General features: G+C 35.4%; 1 protein-coding gene across 2 annotated transcripts in view; it reads left to right on the forward strand.

Moving 5' to 3' along the window:
- Positions 1–19,143, forward strand: part of AP3B1 (adaptor related protein complex 3 subunit beta 1) — a 263,029-nt gene extending 243,886 nt beyond the window's left edge. For both annotated transcript variants that reach the window (XM_082621919.1, XM_082621920.1), the window contains 3 exons: positions 516–613; positions 5,725–5,863; positions 18,413–19,143. In XM_082621919.1, the coding sequence (XP_082478045.1) occupies positions 516–613; positions 5,725–5,863; positions 18,413–18,566 (391 nt within the window). In that variant the 3' untranslated portion in view covers positions 18,567–19,143. The remainder of the gene's footprint in view (positions 1–515; positions 614–5,724; positions 5,864–18,412) is intronic.
- The last annotated feature ends 2,499 nt before the right edge of the window (positions 19,144–21,642 follow it).

Genomic DNA, 21,642 nt, shown 5'->3' on the forward strand with positions numbered 1-21,642 from the left:
AAAGCAAGTTTGCAGATGAGGTATTATTTTATTCACACATATCTTAACACAGTATGGTCACTCCATTTTATTCTTTATTTAAAAATTAATATCTTAAAAGACATACCTTAACTAAGACTAAGCCACTCCATTTTCTACACTTTTACTACAAAGTTGAAGATAAGATATTCTCTACTAGATAAGCTGCATTAAGTGTTCCTCTGATAGTAATGGATATATACCCTTGCTGCTTACCTATTTTTAAAAGTTCTATGTCAAATGGTGTATTTACCATAACTGCATATTTTTGTAAATATATATATATATATATATATATATATATATGTCTTTTAGTTCAGGTAACAGATGTATTTCTCTGCAAATAGTATTGAGAAATATTTCAAGCCTTTTTTAGCTGTGATATTTAAGCCAAGCAGATTTCTGTATGCTTTAATTGCACCTATTTAACTGCATAGTATTAAGAAGAATGTTTATTTATTAAGCATTTAGTCAGCTTTAATGTGTTTTTTCCTTAGTACCAAGGATGATTGCTTCAGTGTTAATATTCAGCCTCCTGTTGGAGAACTGCTTTTACCTGTGGCCATGTCAGAGAAAGATTTTAAGAAAGAGCAAGGTGAGAGATTATTACAATTTACTAGAAATTGGCATCCCAAATAACATGTGCTCATTCCTCTGGCTGGTCTCTAAAATAAATTACCATATGTACATAGCCATTAACAGATGTCAACGCACAGTTTTCCAATTTTTGCTAATGCTTTGCGTTTATAAAATAACCTTAAAGGTATATGTTTGTCTACATTCCTGGCATACTTGCAAATTGATTAATATGTCTTTTAACTAATAAATTGATTCTTAATTAACTTTTCAATTCTTGGAGTTTTGGTTTGTCAATCTAATGATGTATTCATGTGTTTTGTATTGGTGAAAATGTCAGGAATTTGAGACTTAGCAAAGTCTCATCACTATACATGTTATGTTTCTGTATTTCCTTTCACTAAGAACTGTTTTTTGTGTTCTACTAATATATTTTTCCCTGTACACATTAGAGTGCCCTACCCTTCAAAATAAAATCCTAATTATAGCATTAAAATACCTCCATTTTCTTTTGACCTTATTCTGTATTGAAGAAATGCTATGCTGTCAGGCTATATCAGAGCTGAAACATTTTAAAATAAGCACCAAAAAAAAATATTTTCAGCATAATGAAAGCATTAATATCTTAGGCTTGCCCTAGAGTTAAGCATACTTTCTAATAAAAACAATTTTTGTCTTGTATGAATAAGGGAAAACAACTGTCTCATTTTATGTGTTTAATTAAGAATTGCATTTATAAAAACTAGGACATATTTAAATAGTATAGTCAGCAATGTTTTAAAGTTTATGTGAATCTAGGCTATTGTTTTCTTTGGAGGGGGTTATCAAAGATTCCCTTCATCTTGAGGTCGTTAAATCATACCTGTCAAGCTTTCACAAAGTACAGGCAAACACAAATATCTACACCTAAAGAGAAGGGCTTGCTTTCTGGCATTCTATCATGTAGTGCCAGAGACTTTTTTTTTTTTTTTAAACTATGAACCTTTGCAATTCACAATGTCAGAAGGACCTGTTGTAGAAGAAGCTCACAAATAAAATCTCATACACGACTGTAAATTAATAGTAACCTTTTATTCTTCTGCCTTATTTTAAGTGATAAAAAAGAATGACTAAGTTTACTTTTCTTGGATGTTGATTATTGCTATAGAAGAAAGTCATACCTGTGATTTTATTTTTCTATTGACCAATTGAATTGATTCTTACATTTGCTATTCTTACCCTTTGCTGGCTAAAGCCTGCCTCTCTGCTTTACACCTGCTCAGCAAACCCAGGTGAGTGGCACATAGGGACTGAATAAAGCCTTGGCACATTTATTGTTAAGGAGATATTCCTTTTTTGAAAAGTGCAGCTAAAGTATTTCTAAAGCAGCAGATTATTGTATATCTTTTCTCTTCCTCAGCTTTGGTTTAGAATTATGTACTTGATATTTTGATCAAGTTTTTGTGCTCTGCTGTGACTGAGGGATTTTTTCCCCTGACTAGCCATACAGAACCGTAATCACGTGAGAGAGGAGCGCTTGGAGAACAGCTGTGGTCCTCTGTGGAGATGTTGCCAAAATTCCTTTTTCTTCTGCCATTTTACTTCTATGGTTGTTGATTATTTGTCTGAATAAATCTGGCAGCTGTTTGCTATGTTTAATAGAGCAGAAAGGCTACTCTGAATAAAGCTATTTGAAAATTTGTTTATATGAAGTATTTGTAAATCCTTGCAAGTCTCTTGGCATTTCTGTATCATGCTTTCTGTCCTCCTGAGTTCATTCTTTGATGTGGGACTTGATGCTGACAAATTTACCGCAGGTTTAAAGAGTCTTCAATAGCATCCTTTTAGTTCTAGATTTCAGCTGCTTTGGTAATAGAGGTCTCAATTCTCAACTTTACACATGTATTTATTTGTTATACTACTCTAGGAAGAGCTTAGCTTATTTTTCAGAAGATACCTAGAAATGACTCATTAACTGAAAATTCTAAATCAGAATAAAAATCGCTTTCCTCAGATTTTATCAGTGCAAACTTTGGGAAGTTAAAATGCCAATAAATTTAAGAAATGTCTGTGCATCATTACATGCTAGCTTTAACTTGTTTTTCTACTTTAAATAAAATGAATTTACACACTTAATATCGCATTTCACAAGGCATATATTTCAAGACTCAAGAAATGTATTAAATGTATTAACTAGGATTTGACTGAAGAAATTATAATTAAAAACATGAGCAATATGGTTCTAATTTTATACAGATGTTCATATTTGAAAAGTGTATATAATATTAAATAAGAATACTTCTAACAGGTTGTACATATTAGATTAATATTTTTTTAAATGGAAATGTTTTCTTCCTAATATGCAGCCTGCTCTATCACTTTTTCTCAGTTGTTGCATTTAGAGTTCATGACCAAACATGCATTTTTATAAGGTTGGTAGTCAAAGTGCTAAACAAAAGATTGGTTTATCGTATATTTTGAAGTTATCCAGAGTATTCGTATTATGAGCCTTAATCAGAAGCCATATTTTTTTCATTATTATGAGTTTTGAGCCTTGCAAAGTTAGTTCATGATCTAGCTCTGGGATGATTTCAGTACTATCAATAGAGATCTCTGTTTTACTTTTAAAAATGTAATTGCGTTTCTTGAAGCAGTTTTAATTGTAAGAGACCCAAGCCAACCGCTTATTCCAAATTTCCTCCTCTTATTCATTTTCTTCTTACGAATTAAATTGGAAATCTAAAACTTACAAGAAATTTTTAAAATCTTCTTTTCTTATTGTATTTACATGTTAGCAGTTAATTATACAGCTGATTAACCTAAATTAAGTGCTGTCCAGTGCCTCACCAAAATTAGGTAAATTCTAATGAAGCAACAAATTGTGTAGTCTGAGAATTTTAAAATATTTCTCCAGTAACTTTACCTTTATTATGCATGAGCAGGCTGTATAGTGTTTGAAGTCTGTTTTTGTAGAAGAAACTTTTAATGATATCTTGGCATATTTTTCTTTCTCGTTAATTTAAGAATACCTGATATATTTTCATTTAGAAAAAATCTCTGGTTTAAGAAACCTAGAATGGCTACTTAATTTCATTATGATTTATACCTCCATCTTCTGGGTTGCTAGCTAGCAAGATGCTAATTCTTTAAATGGCCAGACATTCACTATTTTCTGGCCCTTAACCACCGCAGGCAATCATATTTGATGCCCCTTAATTAGAGCACCTTTTTTTCTTTCCAGGTTCTTTTTCCACCTCAGCAATCGAGACAATACATTTGCTTACCATGCTGCTCTCCTAAGTGTTCTTTTGCATGTAAATTAATCTTGATTCAGTTTACACTGTCATGCTGAGTGGTACAAATTGCCTATAACAATAAAACAGCATGAGTTAAAAATAAAGGGGGGTGGGAAGGCAGATTGAATGTGTGCCTTACTTGATAGCATGTTACTTTGCTTTATGCCAATACATTAGCTGGCGATAATGAATCTTCTGTTCTGAAAAGCATGGTTTAGTTGATTTTTTTTAATTTTACTTCAGTGGAGCAATACCTTGTCTCTTATAGACCAAGTTAGACAAACCATTAATGACAAGAGTGTTAAGGTTAAATATGAAGCAATGCATTCACTTCTCTGAGTGCTATCCATCTTTCCATTTACAGGAGCTTGACAAAAGTACTGGCTTTGTACAACATTTCCTTTAATTACAGGCCGAGGGAAACAGGCTTTTAACATAAACATAGTTGCATTCATTTATTCAGAAGTTGCTCTTCAATAGAGCTTAATGGAGAAGGTTTAAATCCTAAATGAGTACACACATCTCTCAGCAGTGTTATGTCAGCAGCCACTGTGCTTTACTTAAAAGCAGTGTTAGCGTGTGTGGTTTTTAAAGCTTTTGCCTAATATTGAAGTTATACAGTCTAAGACAGAACATAGTGTCCCCGAGTTTGAAAGTGGTTAGTAAAAACTGTTCTTTGTTAAAAGCTAAGTAAGTCTTTTTACAGTGTTAGGCTTTAGTCTTCATGCTGCTAAATCATAGGGATTTAAATTTTTTTCTGTTGTATTTGCAATAAATAACAAAATTAAATACATAATTCTAAAGGTGGAGGGCCTTTTGAAAATATAAAATCAGCTTTTACCATTTTCATAAATTTTATAAACTATTGTACACATATTGTGTCTCAAAAGATAATCATTTTTAGTAGATAACCGTTAGGAGTCAATGACTTACATCACAGATCCAGATAGATGGCATTTATTATAACTATTTTGGTTTTTTTTAACCAGGTACTTAATTTCAGTATTTGTTCCAAGAGTTTGGTATGTTATTGAATTTGTCCTTTGAACATTTGTACGTAAGATTCTGATATTAATGGCATGCCTTGTGTTAATTCTATATGGTTTTTGTTCATGATTTTGCTTAACTTAGTTTCTTTCTTAAATATTTGAAATGTCTCTGGGATTTAAGTTTTTCCAATTTACATTGTTTCTTTTGTTCTCAAATGTTTTTGCTTCAGAAATTTCAGTTGTTTTTGTCAGTAACCATAGTTCCACTTACTAGGCGCAAATACTGTTATCACTAAGTGTAGCTTAGATACTTGTCCATGTTTTAGAACCACGTAACTGTTCGGTGACTTTCAGTCACTGTTGAGATAACTTTGATCCATTATATTGAGACCGTTCATTGCGTAATGCTGCTAGTTATTCCAGAAACACTTTGATTTGTTCTCAAGCAGCATTTGGTAAGAGAGGTCTTTGAATGGAAAGGAGAATGAAAAAAAACCAAGCTCTTAAAAAGTAAAAACTTAATAGTTTATAAAGCCCAAATTAATTGCGTATATTTTAAAGGGACTGAAATTGGAATTTTATCTTTGTGATTCTATGCTTTTATCAATCTTAGTATTTAAAATCAGGTTATTAAGAGTGATGTTCGACTGCATTTTTACACATTTTTCAACACAACGAGGATTAAAAAAAATTTTTTAATCAGTTGCAGTTCATTTTAATTTTATGATAATTATCTTGTAAATTACATTCTGAAGTGGTATTTCTTCTCTTAAAAAAGTTTTTAAGTTTTGGCTATGAATTTTAAATTGTTTAATGTAATTTTCATAAAGAAATTAGTAAAAGGGAGCTGCCTTTTGCTCTTACAGGAACGCTAACGGGAATGAATGAAACTTCTACTGTAATTATTGCTGCACCGCAGAATTTCACTTCCTCTGTGATCCTTCAGAAGGTTGTAAACGTAGCCAACGTAGGTGTAGTCCCTTCTGGCCAAGATAACATACACAGGTAGGTTCACTGACACGTGATGTGGAGGTAACTTGTCTACATGTATAAATATATACTTTTCAATTCATAATTTTCCTTGAAAATAATAACCCCTAAACATATATGTGCCCCTCCTTTTTTATGATGATACATTTGATTGATTGGTTTGGATTAAGGCCCTCTTCCCTATTTCATACAATCCTTAGTACACAGATAGGGCTTTCCTGAAAGATAGAGATAGTATACCTGCATTTTATAGTAGCTTGGTGATTTGTCAAAGTACCTTGTGTGAGATATGGCTGAGAATTTCTTATCTCACCAGTTTCAGTGAATTCCAGGAAGAACTGTTTTATAAAGCAATGGATTTGGACTTTTTTACTTGAAAAGGGGGAAGTTTGGGTATAGATTTCCTTTTGACAGCAATTCCCTAAGGCTGCTTCCAGTAGTAAGGAGCTGCTAGACAACCAGCATGGGGCCAAATGCAGCTTCTGTTTCTTAGGCCAGGAAATATCTTCACCACCAACCATCTAAAACATGAGGTCCAAGTTATTTGTCCTTAAAGGTAGCATAAAATGTGATTAGTATGTGCCTTCTTTGTATTCTTATGAATGCTAGTGGCTTGAAATGAAAGTAAAATAATTACTCCTTAAATAAACATGCAGTTGTTACTTAGTCCTCTGTGAGTTTAAAGGAATTCATTGCAAACTATCTTTAATTCCTCTGCCATTCTACTGCCAATGGCATACTTCCACCATTACATTTCGGAAATAAATTGAAAATCAAAGAGAACGCCTTCAACCCTTTAAAAATGTATTTTTAAATTAATACAGGGGCAAGAGAGGCCCCATATAAAGAGTTCTGTGGGTGGTCTGGATTTTTTTAGACTCAGTTCTGCCATTATTGGGCTTTATAACTTCTCCTTATGGGCTTTAAGTTCCTCATCTGTTTGGAAATTGATGACAGGGAAAGAAGGTGATTGAAATGAAATTCTGTTATCTATGGAAGAACGTTGGACTTGACATCAGAAGAGCTGAGTTCAAGTCTTGATCTACCATTACAGAGTTGCCTAACTTCATCTACTAATCATGACAGAATGAAAACTGCATGTACTAGTCAAAACTCAAATTTGCCTTGTGCCTTTTTTTTTTTTTTTTTGTGAAGAGGAGGTCCTTAAGTAAGTTGCTCAAGAGATCTGATGCTTCCATTTCTTAATTTTTGATAAGCCCTATCTATCTCACATAGGGTGGTGATAAAATAATAAAATGGATATAAGGTCATCATATTGGTACCGCCATGCAAATACACCTTATCTATCAGTTAGCGTTGGTCAATAGGGGAAAAAATGAACAAAAAGAAGGCTTTTAGTAAAATTTTTGGTTCTAAGTCTTCCTTGTTTTGTTTTCTGCTTTAAGTACTTTTTTTCACTATCCTGAGTGATTTTCTTCAGCAGAAGTTGTTCTGTTTTATTTATGGATCCTTTGAATTATTGAAATTACTAAAAATACCAAAATATTGTACATCAACAGTAACTTTTAGCTTATGCTGTATGAAATTTTACCTGACACATCTAGTATCCAGCAATACTTCAGTCTTATTTTAATATGTTCCTTTGTAGTAGACAAAACAACATAAGGTAACCCTTGTTTATGTTGGAACTTCTAATTAAGTTTTTGTTTTGCTTTGTATGCGGGTTTTTAACTTTTCTGAAAGCAGTGACAGTGTTCCAGGTTTTTGTTTCTTAGAAGAAAATAGCCAGATTGCCTTCTCAAAGCCAACTAATATGAAAGCCATTTTCCTATTGGGAAACAGACTAAGTAAGACACTTAGCACAGTTGTATAATTCTTATTAAAGCATAAAGTTTGCCTATAACTTGTCTTGGTGGTTTAGAACTTAATGCCTGTTCACAGGATTAAGTTACAGTCAATTCTCAATTATCCATACCAGTGCAGGGGAGACACACAACTAGGAACCATTTCTATCTGGCTTTGGAGTGCAGAGTTTGCACTTATACTTAATGGCCATGGTCCTCATACACTTCTGCAATGTGTTGACACTTTTCCAGTCCAGCCTTATCACAGTGGCCTGGTATTTGGCTCTGTAACTTGGTGGAGGAGCCCAAGTTACTACAGAGCCAAAAGTGAATAAAAGGCCTATATATAATTCTAAATAGGCTATGCTATCTTAACTTGCCTCACACGTCTCATTGTACTTATTGAAAATGTTTTACATTTGCTTTTTTTATAGTAAGGTATGGCTATAATAATGTTTTAAATTTTAGAAGGCTTCCAATAAATACCTAGAATTATTTGTAGTTTTCATACAGATATTGACAAAAATTACTATCCCACAAATGTAACATTTTTTGCCATTCTTTTTTTTTAATTTTTATTTATTTATTTATTTACTTTTTCAATCTTTATTTTTTTTTTTTTGCTTTATAACAAATTTAATCAGTTATACATATACATATGTTCCCATATCCCCTCCCTTTTGCGTCTCCCTCCCACCCTCCCTATCCCACCCCTCCAGGCGGTCACAAAGCACCGAGCTGATCTCCCTGTGCTATGCGGCTGCTTCCCACTAGCTATCTACCTTACGTTTGGTAGTGTATATATGTCCATGCTGCTCTTTCACTTTGTCACAGCTTACCCTACCCCCTCCCCATATCCTCAAGTCCATTCTCTAGTAGGTCTGTGTCTTTATTCCTGTCTTACCCCTATGTTCTTCATGACATTTTTTTTTCTTAAATTCCATATATATGTGTCAGCATACAGTATTTGTCTTTCTCTTTCTGAGTTACTTCACTCTGTATGACAGGCTCTAGGTCCATCCACCTCATTACAAATAGCTCAATTTCGTTTCTTTTTATGGCTGAGTAATATTCCATTGTATATATGTGCCACATCTTCTTTACCCATTCATCCGATGATGGACACTTAGGTTGTTGCCATTCTTTTATGCTCAGTAAGTTAAGACTGAAATAAACAGTTGTTAGTACAGTCTGTACCAATGGCTTTCTTAATTTCATTTAAAATGAAATAGCAATTACTGTTTATAATAACAAATTAACAGTTTACCACTTTATTGAATTGTATTAATGTTTTTGACAGTGTTCAGTAGGGGATTACCCTGTGGGATGAATGAGTTTATATATCTAAGCCTTTATATTATTTAAGTGTTAGTAATAAAATTGAAATCTCTATGAGATTTTTGAATGGCTTCTCTATTCTTCTGTGATAGTTGCTTTTTTGAGTTTATGAAAAATAGGACCAAAACCATTCTTGTATTTATTAATGGTAATCACTTTTAATAAAAAACAACAAGCTTGAAAAGCATTTTGACCATTAGTATTTTAAGAAATTAAAATTTTCAGTACAATAAATTATTCTTGGCTGGCCTACCTATGTTCTATTTAATTTTTCAGGATCTTTCATTTCTGAGAGGACTTTTTAATTAGCATTAGAATATTCTTTCTGACCATTCAATGAATTAAGTTCCCATTGTCTAGTTTTAGGATAATTTATTCCTACTACTCTTTACAATTTGAATATTTTTTACATTAAATACCGAGTTAAAAAGTATTTAACATAAGAATTAGCTAAGAAAAAGTGAATCTTCATTAATATGTAGAAGTGTGTAACAATATAAAGTAGAAATTTTAATTGAACACGTAAGAGAAAATGGTTCCTAACACATTAGCAGCAAATACCTCCATTAAGAAAAAGTCAATTAAAGGAGCACAGGGCTTCCCTGGTGGCGCAGTGGTTGAGAGTCTGCCTGCCGATGCAGGGGACATGGGTTCGTGCCCCAGTCCGGGAGGATCCCACATGCCGCGGAGTGGCTAGGCCTGTGAGCCATGGCCGCTGAGCCTGCACTCCGCAACAGGAGAGGCCACAACAGTGAGAGGCCCGCGTACAGCAAAAAAAAAAAAAAAAGGAGCACAAGTTTTATGGAATTCAGTTCAAAAACCAGGAGCATTTTCAGCATAGTTAACCAGTTTCAAAGATCAGTTGAGAAAGTAGAACTACTTTCAGATTATGTGACATTGAGTTTTGATTTTCTAAATGAGCCATAGAATCAGAAAGCCAACCAGTATACTACTGAAAGACTTAATTTTATCTTCATTTCTGTGGTATGTACTTACTGGTTGAAGAAGCTGCTCTTTGAGAACAAAACCATCTTATTGAGATCTACAGACTTATGGTCATTGTGCCAATCTGCTGTTTTCCAAATTACAGTTACCACATGATAAGGGGTAATAGAGAAGTCAGAATCAAAAAAGTCATAAAAAGCATTTATTAAATATATAGCTGAACATCTTCATGTCCTATGTTAGATACTCATATATAAGAATGTGAGACACTGTGAAAGTCTTAAAACACATTATTTAAAACAATACTAATAGGGTATATACAAAGGGCAGAATGAACAACAGTAAACCAGTATATGAATACACTGAAAAGTTAAAAGGTGAAGATTTTATGTGTTTTAGGGGAGGTTAGAGAGACTAGCATTGGAAATCCTAGGTTTATCCCGGGCCAGAAAAAATTTCTTGTGTCCCTCCAAGAAAGAAATTAAGTAAGTGTTTGTGAAGGAGATTCGTATTCAGTAGTGTAGAAACTGAGGTGCATTTGCTTTAATTACATTGCTTATCCTCTGATAAACTAATGAATAAAAATGACCAAAATGCAGAAAGCCAAAAAATCTATACCTTCAAAATCTCTAACGTTGTTCTGTATAAAAGAACCATGTGGGAGTTTGTGTAAAACTCAGATTCCTGGGACCCACACCCAAAAACTCAGATTCAGGACGGCTGGGACAGGACCCAATATTCCAAGTGGTTGCAGATAAATGTTCCAAAAGTTCATAGTTAATGCTAGCCACATGGCATATTTTAAAATATATTTTTCTGTGTTTATGTTTCTTTTTTACAGATTAGTCATTAAGGAACATCAGTAGACAAGATGTTTGATTTAGGTTTTTCTGCTTTTTATCCAGTGTGTTCCAGCCAAGAAAGTCTGTTGTTAACTAGAGTAGCACATTACAGTGGTCGCTGTGAAACAGTCTTAGACCATAAGTAAAAGTTTGTCTTTCAGCAGTCTCAACATTTTACATTTTAACCCAGTTTCAGGAATTCTGACATTCATATACAGTAGTATTGTTAAAAAACAGTTGTCATACAACCTACTCATTTTTCCCTTTCGTGAACAACAAATTGACCTTATAAGGGGTGATATTTGAGTGAAAACAGAAAGCCATGTCTCTGCCACGATTCTATTTTAGTTCTTAGCTTATTCAGTAAGACCTTAGGACAGCTTTCATTAACTTGTATTCAGTACTTACGTTCTTTTTTTCCCCCTGTATATCGTAATCTATGGTTTGGATTTTGTTTACCCTGTCACTTCTTTAATTTGAAAATTTTGAACATATACAACCTGTGAATAATTACAGTCCTTATAGAATAACTGTTTTACTGTTGTTACTTAGGTCCTTAACTATTAGAAAAATCTGGTGTTGTGAATGGAACTGTGAATCCATGGCAACCTAGTAGCCAACTTTTTAATTTATCAACACACTTAAAGACAGTTTATTGTTTTAGGATTAAAATGAAACTTTTTTTACTTAAAGTAATTGTAAAGAACAACTTATTTCATTTCTGGTTCTTAAACTCATCCAGTGAATCACTGTTGTATACATGTTTATGGTTATTAATAGGGGAAATACTGGTATATACATTGTTTGTATCCTAAAATATCTATATTGTATAACTCCTTCATTCAATATTTTTTGAAGACCTTTGTGACAGATTTTGTTGCTGCTGGGGTTACAAACATGAACGACATAGTTACTTCTTGGTGGGGGTCTTTGATATTTTCCTTTTTTTGGTTCTTAGGTTGATCAACCTTTGGGTTATTGTTTTTGTTTGCTAGTTGTTTTATTTCTTTTCCCCTGGTAACTATGGAATATTTAAATACTGGGTAATTTTGAAGGACCATAATGGACAAGAATGACATTTGATGGCTTGGTGCCCTAATTTTATAAGCCTGATACTATAGTCACCATACTTCATCTGTCTTAAAACCAAATTTTGTACAAACAGTTGTTAATATAAAGATGCCAGGCTTCAGTCTTTTCTATAATATGACAAATTGGAGAGAATTTCCAGTGGTCCAGTGGTTAGGACTTGGCACTTTCACTGCAGAGGGCCCGGGGTTCAATCCCTGGTAAGGGAACTAAGATCCCCACAAGCCACGTGGCACAGCCAAAAAACAAACAAACAAATAGGGCTTCCCTGGTGGCGTAGTGGTTGAGAGTCCGCCTGCCGATTCAGGGGACACGGGTTCGTGCCCCGGTCCGGGAAGATCCCACATGCCGAGGAGCGGCTGGGTCCGTAAGCCATGGCCGCTGAGCCTGCGCGTCCGGAGCCTGTATTCCGCAACGGGAGAGGCCACAACAGTGAGAGGCCCACATACCGCTAAAAAAAAAATTAAAAAAAAACAAACAGACAAAAAACAAATTGGCATCTCAAACCAGGACTAAGATTTGTGGAACCTATTTCGTAATCAGAGTTTTTCTCACGTTGGTGGTTGTCCACTAGAGGGCAGCACTGCTTTTTTATCTGACTGCTTTGCTCTCTGCAGGCTCTGTGAGCAAGCAATTCATTGAAAAGCAAATGTGGACCTCAGTTAATTTTTACATAGAAGGCGGCGTACTTGGATATTTCAGAAATAACCAAACTGCAGTTGACTTTTGCTTTAAAACATTGTATATTTAAATTTTATTTAATTTCATTGTTTGTGAAGTAATATTCTACACTGCAACAATTTTACAAATAGGAATATATAAATGTTTTCATGTAAAAATGAAAGAAAGGTATTCTTGATGATTTTCCTTCTGGGTTGACAATTTTATAAGGAATCAAAGAGAATGGGGTAAGAATTTATTTGTTTTACTTTCTGGTTTTCTGTTAAGTCCCATCCACCCCACCCCCACCAAACAGACAAACCAAAAATGCTCTGGAATAACTGGAATGTTTCGTATCTCCTTTGAGAAAGTGCACTTAGATTTTCTTAGCTTTCCTGTATAAAGAGAATGCATCGTTGACAGGATAGTGTGGGGCATCACTTTTTATACCAATTCTAAAGATTAGAATAGAAAATAGAGAGTCCTAAATTCTGATGGTAGCTTATTTTTTGTTTTAACTATTCTCATCAGAATGTTAAAGGAAAAAACTACAATATTGCTGGCTTTTTTAAAAATAATAGGGAAAAATACATTGCTTTAGATAAATTCTCTAAACTTGAATCACATGTAAATTTTTTCTCAATATTAATTCAATAGTGTAATGGGCTTAACTTCAAAATACATTTTTTTTTTTTTTTTTTTTTTTCGGTATGCGGGCCTCTCACTGTTGTGGCCTCCCCCGCTGCGGAGCACAGGCTCCGGACGCGCAGGCCCAGCGGCCATGGCTCACGGGCCCAGCCGCTCCGCGGCATATGGGATCCTCCCAGACCGGGGCACGAACCCGTATCCCCTGCATCGGCAGGCGGACTCTCAACCACTGCGCCACCAGGGAGGCCCCCAAAATACATTTTTACAGTCAAAAAATGGGACTTTTTTTTACAACGTACAAATTCTCTGCCTTTTAAAAATGTTATGCTATAGTAACTCAAAATATAAGGGTTTATCATTTTAAATCCTTTGGAAAATAATACTCCAAATCAACATGCTTTGGTATTCGATGTTAGGAGGCTTATTCAAACCAGTATTTCTTACGTATAAGCATTGTGCAACTTCATTACACATTTGTCAACTTTGGACTAATTATTTTTATATAGCTAGGGCAGGGCACTGCATCTTGTGATCGTCTTTCTTACTAATAGGATTCTGTCTGCTTCAGCAGACAGTAATTGAAGGCTTCATGTACAGAGTGAGAAAAAAAAAGTTTTAGCCTGAGTGGGCCATTGTCACAGCTCCTGGTAACCAGTAGAACAGAAAACACAAGAAAATTGAACTCAGAATAGAAAAATCAGAAACCAGGAAGACTATCCAAGAGAAGAAAAAGCATGTCTTTGAGCTGTTGCGTTAAGTGTAGCAAATATGATTCTGCGTAAAAAAGTTTTATGTTTGTGAATACCCTGGAGATTGATGCAGCCTCTCAGATAAATATTTTTCAATTCATGTTGTTCTATCAACATTTGAGTTATTAAAACAATTGAGTTGTAGGATTCTTTTCCTTCCAACAAAGAGCATTTAAGGTCCATAGGCATTTTCCTACAAATCTAAAAAAAGTATGGTTTAAGTGCATGAAGGAGTAAGTCCGTGCATCATAAAGAATATATTTGTTTAAATACATTTGAACAAATATATTATTTGACCTGTTTCATAATTTTGTCAGTAGTTAAAACAAATTAACTTTTTTAGAAGAGTAGTACATACTTTGATTTAGGTTTGGCAACCACCTTATTTCATCTTTTTCTTTAATTCTTAGGAATTCTTATGGACTTGAAAGATTAAATGTCAATTGCTAGAGATAATAGACAAAAAGACATTTAACAAGATGAAATACAAATATATCCAAACAGTTTTACCTTCTCAGTTGGTGATTAGAAACAGTGAGTGCTTGGTGGTAGAATGAAAATGAAAAATACCTAGTTGGTATCCTTCTAATAACATGGAGCCGATCTTACATAGGCAATACCTCTTTAACTGTCATCCACTTATTTGTTCTCATTTGTGGTGTTACTGGTGTTTGAGGTTGGTTGGTCTCCCAGTCGTCCCTCCCTACATTACAGCTCCATTCAAGGTTTTGTATTTTTCATTGCTGGTGTCTCTTTTGAAGGAGTGGGGGTGGGGAATGTTTCTTTATTTTTTTTAATCTTTAAAGGCAGAACTTTAAAATGTGTTGTGACAAAGCATCAAGTCAAGATGCTTTGAATTACAGAATATTACCAATCAGGTACACAACTTTTTTTTTTTTTTTTTTTTTTTTGCGGTACGCGGGCCTCCAACTGTTGTGGCCTCTCCCGATGTGGAGCACAGGCTCTGGACGTGCAGGCTCAGCAGCCATGGCTCATGGGCCCAGCCGCTCCGCGGCATGTGGGATCTTCCCGGACTGGGGCACGAACCCATGTCCCCTGCATTGGCAGGTGGACTTTCAACCACTGCGCCACCAGGGAAGCCCGGTACACAACTTTTGAAGAGAAAAATCTTCCTTCTTAAAGTTTCTGGAACAATAATAGGTTATATGCATATTAGGTAAATAAGAAAAACCTTAATTTACATGTGGAGAGATAAAAAACAAATATTAAGAGGGCATTTTGCATGTATTAAGAGAATGTGTGTGATCTAGAATCAGAAAGCTTGGGTTCAAATTCCTCCTCAACCATTCACTAGCTATGTGTCCCTGGGCGAGTTTCTCAATGTCTTTGGGCCTCAGTTTCCTCACCTACAAATTGATCTGACTCAGAATCAAATGAAATAATGCAAGTGAAGTACTTAGTACCCAGTGCACACAGCACTTAATAAATGATAGCTGCTATTATCATTACAGTGATCAAAAACTTCACAGGTTTTCTGGGAAAAAAATTGTCACAGTGTGATCTTAGTTTGAGGCCAAGTACAAAGGTTCTTATGTCAGCCATTAAATTTAGTATGCAGGTATTTGACCCAAGCTGTCTTTATAATCAGTGTTTCTTATATCCCAAAGCTAGCTATTTGTTATTTACTAACTAGTACTCTTTCCATCACTATCTTTTAAACGTATGTTAAAGCATAGCCTGTTTGGGAGTTAAATGATTAATAAATGTTGGGGGGAGGGGGTGGCTTCTGCTTTCATGGACCAAAACAAACCAATTGTAATCATGCTGTGTTCCAATTAAATACATCCTTTTTGAACTGTGAAATGAGAATGTCAGAACATCTGATCTTCTGGTCTTCTGCTTTAAAACATTGCTTCTATCATTTGTGCCCATTAAAACATACAGACCTATTTAAAAGGCAGTAGGCTTTCACACCAGGTAACAGATTTTATTGCTAGGATGATTCGCTTAGCGTGTTTCCACTGCAGTGTAAGCAAATGCCTCTTATGTGCCCCTATTCTTTCCAGTATTGAGCATTTTGTGGTATTAGGATTTTTAAAACAGGTACAAGACACTAGTTTTAATCTCTGTAAACATACTGACATCAAAATTGACATTTGTCTCTGCTGAGTTTATATTATTATAACATCAACCCTAAGTTTTAATAGAAAAGAGATAAAATGTGCCTTGGGGCTGTGCAACCCTGACAGTCAACAGTCAGTAGGAACTTTTGCGTTCCTTTTCAGACACAGTCTTCTTCTCTGTGTTCCCAAGGCACAAGTGTTAAGTAAATAAAGACTATCATTGACATAATGATAACCCTGTCAGAAATAGGGACCTCTGCTGAAATACTTGTTGAATGAAGATTTGGTGATGACCACATCTGTGGGGAAAGTTGCATAAATGGATGAAACAACAGAGCCACCTAGTATCTATCATCTGGTGACATGGTTTAACAGAAATACAGAAACAGGGTTCTCCTATGAAGCAGAAGAACCTCGAAAATTTGGACAAAAGAAATGCAGGAACCTGCAAGGGGTGATAGAAAAGAGAGGTCATTTCAGGGCTGGTGATCTTGTGTTCTCTCAAAGAGGCAGCTGAGTTGCCCAGTTCCCAATCTCGTGTATGGGCGTCTAAAGAGCAAATGGGTATGTATGTCCAGAGCTTTATAAAACCTCTTTAAAAACATTGGTATGATTTCTGTTCCTAAACTGGCTCTACTTACAGTTGCTTCTCTCGGTGGAAAAACTGCTCTGTCGGATTCCTTACAAGTCTTCAGCATGTTTGGAGAGAGTACACAAATAAATGTCTATGAAGGTTTCTAACATACTTTGTCTACCACCCATTAGCTAACATTTTAAAACACGACTTAAAAGTGTTGATAATATTTTCATCTTAGTAAAATTAGCATATTTGTCTTGCTTTTGATGCATTATTCTAATTATTGTTGGAAAATTGATTTTCATGATTCTATTTAGGCCAAAAATGGCTTGTTAGGTCCCCCCCCACACACACACAAAAGAGAAAGCAAGAATCTAATATGTTATGAGATTTTGATGTCTTTTTTTTAAAAAAAAACTCAAAAAAGAAATTACTTTTCATTTAAAGAGAATCTGCTTCCTGCTTAAGTGGCTAATATTTTAATTAAGTCAGGAGTGAAGTTTTTCTGAGTGTCTCCTGATAAACTCCCTCTTTTATGTTGATGGTAATTAAACAGATCCCCGAGGACGCCGTGGGCTCTGTGCAAGGCCCATGCTAATTGTCAGACATGAGACACTGACCAGTTGGTTGGCTCTTGAATAGGCCACAGAGCGCTGTCAGCGCAGCAGTCTGATTTTTATGTATTGTGAGCTGCTGTCAGGGCTAACTGGGTGCCATTGTGGCTGAAGATGTTGTGCAGATTGAGGCAGATGGCTCAGATTCAGACACGTGTCCTCCAGAAAGGGGAAAGGGGATCGGCCCTGCAGAGTGGGGTCACAGCAGGTCACAGACCTGCTCTACACTTGCTAGTGTTTTCAAAAGCTCATGCGCAGCAACTTTGTTTTTCTCCAGTCATCCCTGCAAGCAAACCCCCTCCCCCCACCCATCCCCCAAAAGTGTGGAACATGCTCTACGTGGAAAATGGAGGCCTAGGAGGGGACCTCCCTCTTCCCGTCTCTGGGGCTCAACTGTGCAGGCAGAATGAATTAGCAGGATTGACAGAAGTTCATTGTGCCTCCAACGGCTTTGCAGTCAATTGCAGTGCTTAAAAGGCTAGTTTTGCTTTTAATTTCATGTAATTAGTAGGTTCTTCGTGTCTCGGAATTTAGTAATGGAGCCTTAGACCTCAAGTTTCCTCTTTTACATTCTAAAGCAGAAAGAAGATCTAACGTTCTGAACGTTAAAAAAAATACAAGCGGAGGGAGCAGGGTGTTGCACTTGGCTATCACGTGATTTTGTTACATGTCATCAACATTAGAGATTGAAGTTGAATATTTAACATGTCTGAATTCATTGAAACTTATGAAGAGTTTATAACGCACACAAAATTAATGTCTTGCATAATCATTTTCAGATATGAGGAATTAAAAGTTCAAGCTCTTTGAGAAAGGTACCTTTTTCTTAACACGTTTTAAAGATAAAAATAGAGTGGTTTATTTTAAATGGCGCTATGCATGGTGAAATGTTAAATATCAAATGAATAAATGACTCCCAAATATGTAGTAATAGAGAATTATTCACATGCATCTATTGTTCAAACGAATAAGTAAAATAGAACTCCTTTTTCTGTTCTGTTCCAAAGATACACTGAAATTACCTGCTTGTGGTAAGCATGGTGCTGGGCAGTTTATTGATTTTTCAGAAGAATGCTTGGCTTTGGGTTTTTGGCAGTAGGGAACCTGTAATAAATTATTGGAAAAAACGAGTTATTTTAAACCTATTTGAATGTATGCTGTCTCCTTCTTTCCCCTCATGATAAAAGGTCTCTCTCTTTTTTTTTTCTTCCAGGTTTGCAGCTAAAACTGTGCACAGTGGGTCATTGATGCTAGTCACGGTGGAACTGAAGGAAGGCTCTACAGCCCAGCTTATCATAAACACTGAGAAAACTGTGATTGGTTCTCTTCTGCTGCGGGAGCTGAAGCCTGTCCTGTCCCAGGGGTAACCTGCTCACATCTGGACTTCAGAATCTGGCACACAACAAAAGTGCCTGGCATCCACTACTGCTGCCTTTCATTTATAATAATAGCCCTTCCATCTGGCAGTGGGGGAAGAATACACTCTCGACATTCTTGTCTCCTGCTTTAGAATGCTAGTGTGTATCTATCATGTATGCAGTACTTTCCCCCTTTTCGCTTTGCTAACCAAAGAACATATATTTTACTGTCAGTGATCTCAACTCCTAAATCCATGTGGCATTCTCTCTGTCCTGCTACTCCTGGCCTTCTCGGCTCCCTTCTCTTTTTCAGCAATGATGGACATGAATTAGATACTTAAAGTTCATTGTAAATCATCTTCCCTCTCGCAGGAAGCAAAGATTAGCCTAGAAATAGTATACATGGCCTCTCAGCTTGGTATGTGAAAATGGGATAGCATACTTTTTTAGAATTAAATTCAAAAACAACGATTTATCTGTAAAATTTTGTTCTGTGAATTCCCTGGTGTTGTAACTGATTATTGACAACTGTCATCATGAAATTATCTCTGAATAATAAGATAAATAAACCAACACCTGAATAACATTTGTCTTTACATTTTTAATGAGAAATTGTTTATATTCCTTAAGTTCATGTGCTGAGGTTTCCTTAAAATAAATATTTTGAGTGTTATATTATGCAGAGAAACAATGGTGTTTAGTTAGTGAAAGAAAAACTACTTTCAAACCAGGTAGATTTTCTACGTATGTCATAGTTAACTTCAAGAAAAAAGTTGATATGTTTAATAACAAAAATTAAAATCTTCATGTCTCTTTATGTACAATTTTGATCTCTTAGTAGAGATCTGATTACAAGGCCTATTACAACTACTGAAGAAGTTCTTTGAATCTCATTGTTTCTTTACAAATCTCGATGCCCAGCTTTGATGGACTGACTGATGCCTTTGGAAACTAACTAATATAAACCAAATGATAGAAATCTTAAAAACTAGTTATATGATCAACTTTTTAGCACTTTGCCCTAGAGTATTTTATTGCTAACTTAGGCAACGTACTGTTTTTATTGATTGTTCTATAATCAGAAAACTTCTTCCTAATACTTTTAAAAGTTGAAATTGTATTTACCTTTCTGATACAAGCTAATAATAGGCTCTAAGACAGTTCCCTTTGTATAGAGCCACATAATGATTTTTTGAAAGTAAAAAAGAAAAGGTACATTGATTGAAACATTGTAGAACATATATAAAGAGTAAAGAAAAGCAGAAAAAAACACTCTTGGAACATTCGGGCTGTAAAAAATTATTTAGATTTTTAAGTTTGTGAGCTGGAGAGAGCAAACAAGCTTGTTAAAATTTCCTGCTCCTGAAATGCAGCAGTTACTCTGCAGGAGGTATTACTGAGGCAGACACATGTTCTTCACTCTGGAGACACGTATACTGGGATAGTACTCACGCCAAGAAGCACCTCTGTAATTGCAGCCCTTTGGCATTTCCATTATTAACCCTATTTCTTAGGGTTTTACAACTTTGGATTTTTAAGTCAATAACTTTTTGAAACACTGTAAAGAATTTGACAGGCTAAATACTTATTTTCTGAAAAACGTATTTGGACTTGCTGTCATCAAAGCAGAGGGGAAAATGCATGTTGTGATGTAGAGATTTTTATTTTCCTTAAATTGGGGCACTCATCTTTGAAAATAGATCACGCATTTGTCTGTTTTTTAAAACTAAGAAAATTTCAGTAGGATTTTACCTTTGAATAAGATAGTAATTTTGACTGCTAATTTTTAGATTTAAAATGTATATTAATATGTTGTGGTATGCTAACAGTTGATACCACTTGAATATCAGTAGCTTACTATCATTAAAATATTTTTTCACATAAGTGAAATTAGAGAAATGACCATAGTCCCAAGTTTAAGGGTTAGGGTTTTTTTGTTGTTTTTTACCTTTCTTTGGTACAGTGATTCAGAGTTCCTGGCCTTATGTTTCCTTTAACTTTATCATAATCCATGATTATCTTTTAAATTGTTCCATTGAGTCAGGTTAGTCAATGTTGCATTCTTAATTCCAGCTATATTTTTTCATTTTAATGTCCACTTAATGGGACATTATATGTATACCAATCTTGAAGAATGGCTCTCATAGTATATTTCAGACTGAGCCTCATTTTTGGTATCACAATACATCTGCTTTATTATAAGAAAAGGAGAATGTTTTTATTCTGAAAAGACTATAATAATGAACTTATCAAATTAAAAGACTGGATACTTGCCCTTCCCAATAACTATTTGCAAACATTTGAATAAATTTATAGTAAGCTTATGAAAAGTTTGCCCTTGTAACTTGTGTTTCTGTGGTTAAAATTTTTAATGTTGAGACTTCCCTGGTGGCACAGTGGTTAAGAATCCGCCTGCCAACGCAGGGGACACGGGTTTGAGCCCTGGTCTGGGAAGATCCCACATGTTGCGGAGCAGCTAAGCCCATGCGCCACAACTACTGAAGCCCACGTGCTCTAGGGCCCGCATGCTACAACTACTGAAGCCCGCACGCCTACAGCCTGTACTCCGCAACAAGAGAAGCCACCGCAAGGAGAAGCCCCGCGCCCCACAACGAAGAGTAGCCCCCGCTCACCGCAACCAGAGAAAGCCTGCGCGCAGCAACAAAGACCCAACTCCACCAAAAGTAAAATTTTTTAAAAGATATTTTTTTAAAATTGTTAATATTAGAGAAGACAAGAATCCAGAATGACAAATAACATAAAGGGAGGCTTGAAAAAAAGTTGGAACAGCTAAAGGAAAACCTAAGATCTTTCACCTTCTTTGTTCCCTCTCTGTAATCTCTCTGACCTTATAGAAAACTTTGTTTAAAGGGGAAAACTCTTTTGCATAATGGGAGGGGAGAAAAAAAAAGCCGTATGTTATAACACAAAATTAACGAGCCTTACTATTACCTTTCTATTTAAAGACCCCGTCCACCATGGAGCATGACAAACTGCAGTAACCCTTGTCAGGGATGTGGGAAAACAGAAGACGTGCTCTGTCCACCAAGAAACCTACAGTCCAGTTGTCCATAAATGAAGAAAT

The sequence above is a fragment of the Mesoplodon mirus genome (assembly GCF_964341445.2).
Source record: "Mesoplodon mirus genome assembly, chromosome: 5".
Classification (NCBI taxonomy): domain Eukaryota; kingdom Metazoa; phylum Chordata; class Mammalia; order Artiodactyla; family Ziphiidae; genus Mesoplodon; species Mesoplodon mirus.